The sequence below is a fragment of the Nanorana parkeri genome, unplaced genomic scaffold (assembly GCF_000935625.1).
Source record: "Nanorana parkeri isolate BGI_ZX_2015 unplaced genomic scaffold, ASM93562v1 scaffold3827, whole genome shotgun sequence".
Taxonomy (NCBI): Eukaryota; Metazoa; Chordata; class Amphibia; order Anura; family Dicroglossidae; genus Nanorana; species Nanorana parkeri.
Window position 1 is genome coordinate 11,599 of NW_017310095.1, and position 1,735 is coordinate 13,333.

At 51.8% G+C, this 1,735-nt stretch overlaps 1 protein-coding gene across 1 annotated transcript in view; it reads right to left on the reverse strand.

Annotated features, from left to right (window-relative positions):
• Window positions 1–1,735, reverse strand: part of LOC108803523 (microtubule-associated serine/threonine-protein kinase 2-like) — a 5,618-nt gene that overhangs the window by 1,617 nt on the left and 2,266 nt on the right. Inside the window, exon 3 of the mRNA XM_018575359.1 lies at window positions 56–198. Coding sequence (XP_018430861.1) covers window positions 56–198 — 143 coding nt within the window. The remainder of the gene's footprint in view (window positions 1–55; window positions 199–1,735) is intronic.

The following is a 1,735-nucleotide window of genomic DNA, read 5'->3' on the forward strand; positions in this document are numbered from 1 at the left end:
GGGGGGACGTGGGCAGGACGCGGCACCAGTCACATCAATTCATATGGAAACCTACCAGGCCGGCGGTTAGCGAAGGGGCCGACTGCCCCAGAGATTGGTTCCTCATCCGGACCAGATTGGACGACTCCCCTGGAGGCTGCCATGTTGGCTGGCCCACGCCGCTGTGCACGCTGCTAGATAATGGAAGGAGCTGTTTACCTGCAAGAAGAAAGAATTGTATCATCAGCCTCAGACATTCCCGAAGGGGACAGAACATCTTCTACACACATCAGAAAAGTTGGGAGCATGAAATTGTCCAAAATGTCTTGGTGTGCTGATGCCTTAAGAGTTCTCTTCACTGGAACTTAGGGGCGGAGCCAACTCCACCACCTCCCCCAAACTTTACACTTGGCACAATGCAGTCAGGCAAGTACCATTCTGCTGGCTACCGACAAACCCAGACACGCCCATCGCCAGACAGAGAAGCGTGGTTGGTCCCTCCAGAGACCACGCCTCCTCTTCTCTAGAGTCCAGTGGCGGCGTGCGTTACACCGCGGCATCCCACGCTTTGCATTGCACTCGGTGATGTGCGGCTTGGATGCAGCTGCTCGGCCCCCATTCCATGAAGCTCTCTGCGCACTGTTGTTGCGCCAATCTGAGGGCCGCATGGAGTTTGGAGGTCTGTGGCTATTGGCTCTGCAGACAGTTGGCGACTTCTGCGCACTGCGCGCTTCAGCATGCGCTGACCCCGCTCTGTCATGTGACGCGGCCGACCACTTCCTGGCTGAGTTGCTGTTGTTCCCGGTTGCTTCCACTTTGTTATAATACCAGTAACAGGTGACCGTGGCGGAATATTTAGGAGCCGGGAAATGTCACGGAACACCTGAGTCACATGATTGGGAGGGGGCGGGGCCAATACTTTTGGCAATATAGTGTATGAATATATTATGATAGATAGAAGGTATATTTGTACGAACTGTACACACGATTTAATCTAATTTATAATGTAGAAACAAAGTATAAATCTAATATAACATTGTGAAGCGTATACATTGTATATTCATATCACACACAGAGAAGGAAGAGATCTTTTATACTCTACACATTGAAATATTAGATATTATGTCCGTTGTATCTTCACAGCCCTGATGAAGGATAGTTTTGTGGCTCCCGAAACACGTTGGATAATTGGCAGTGTGTCTCATCATAATCTATATCTGGACGATGAATTCTCAGTGTGGAGCTTCAATCTCAGACTACAGACCAAGGAGACGGCGGGAGAAGGTGGGAGGCGGTGGTGGAAGGCGGGAGAAGGTGGGAGGCAGTGGTGGAAGGCGGGAGAAGGTGGGAGGCGGCGGGAGAAGGTGCCGGTCCAGAGTCCAGACGCCATTACAACTCATAATAATGGAACACGAAAGCAGATGGAGGCAAACTCCGGCCCCCCAGTCCTGGTGAAAGTCTTGCCAGAGTCTGCCCTCGCGGTTCCAACGCTCTCCCTCTGAATTTCCTGAATCTGAGGGGAAACCATGACAGTTTTGGGTCGGGTCAGGACACCATAGGAATCCACAGCAGACTCATCAGAGATAAATGTCGTCATCGCTCTGCTTTCCGGCGGCGTCGGGTAAATGATTTACAAGAGGACGGCAGTGCCGGATCCTCCATCAGATAAGATTTTATGGTTGCGGTGCCCGGCCGGTGACTTCCTCACTGAAACCAGACAACACCCATGGGCCAGATTAACCCCTTCACACCAGGA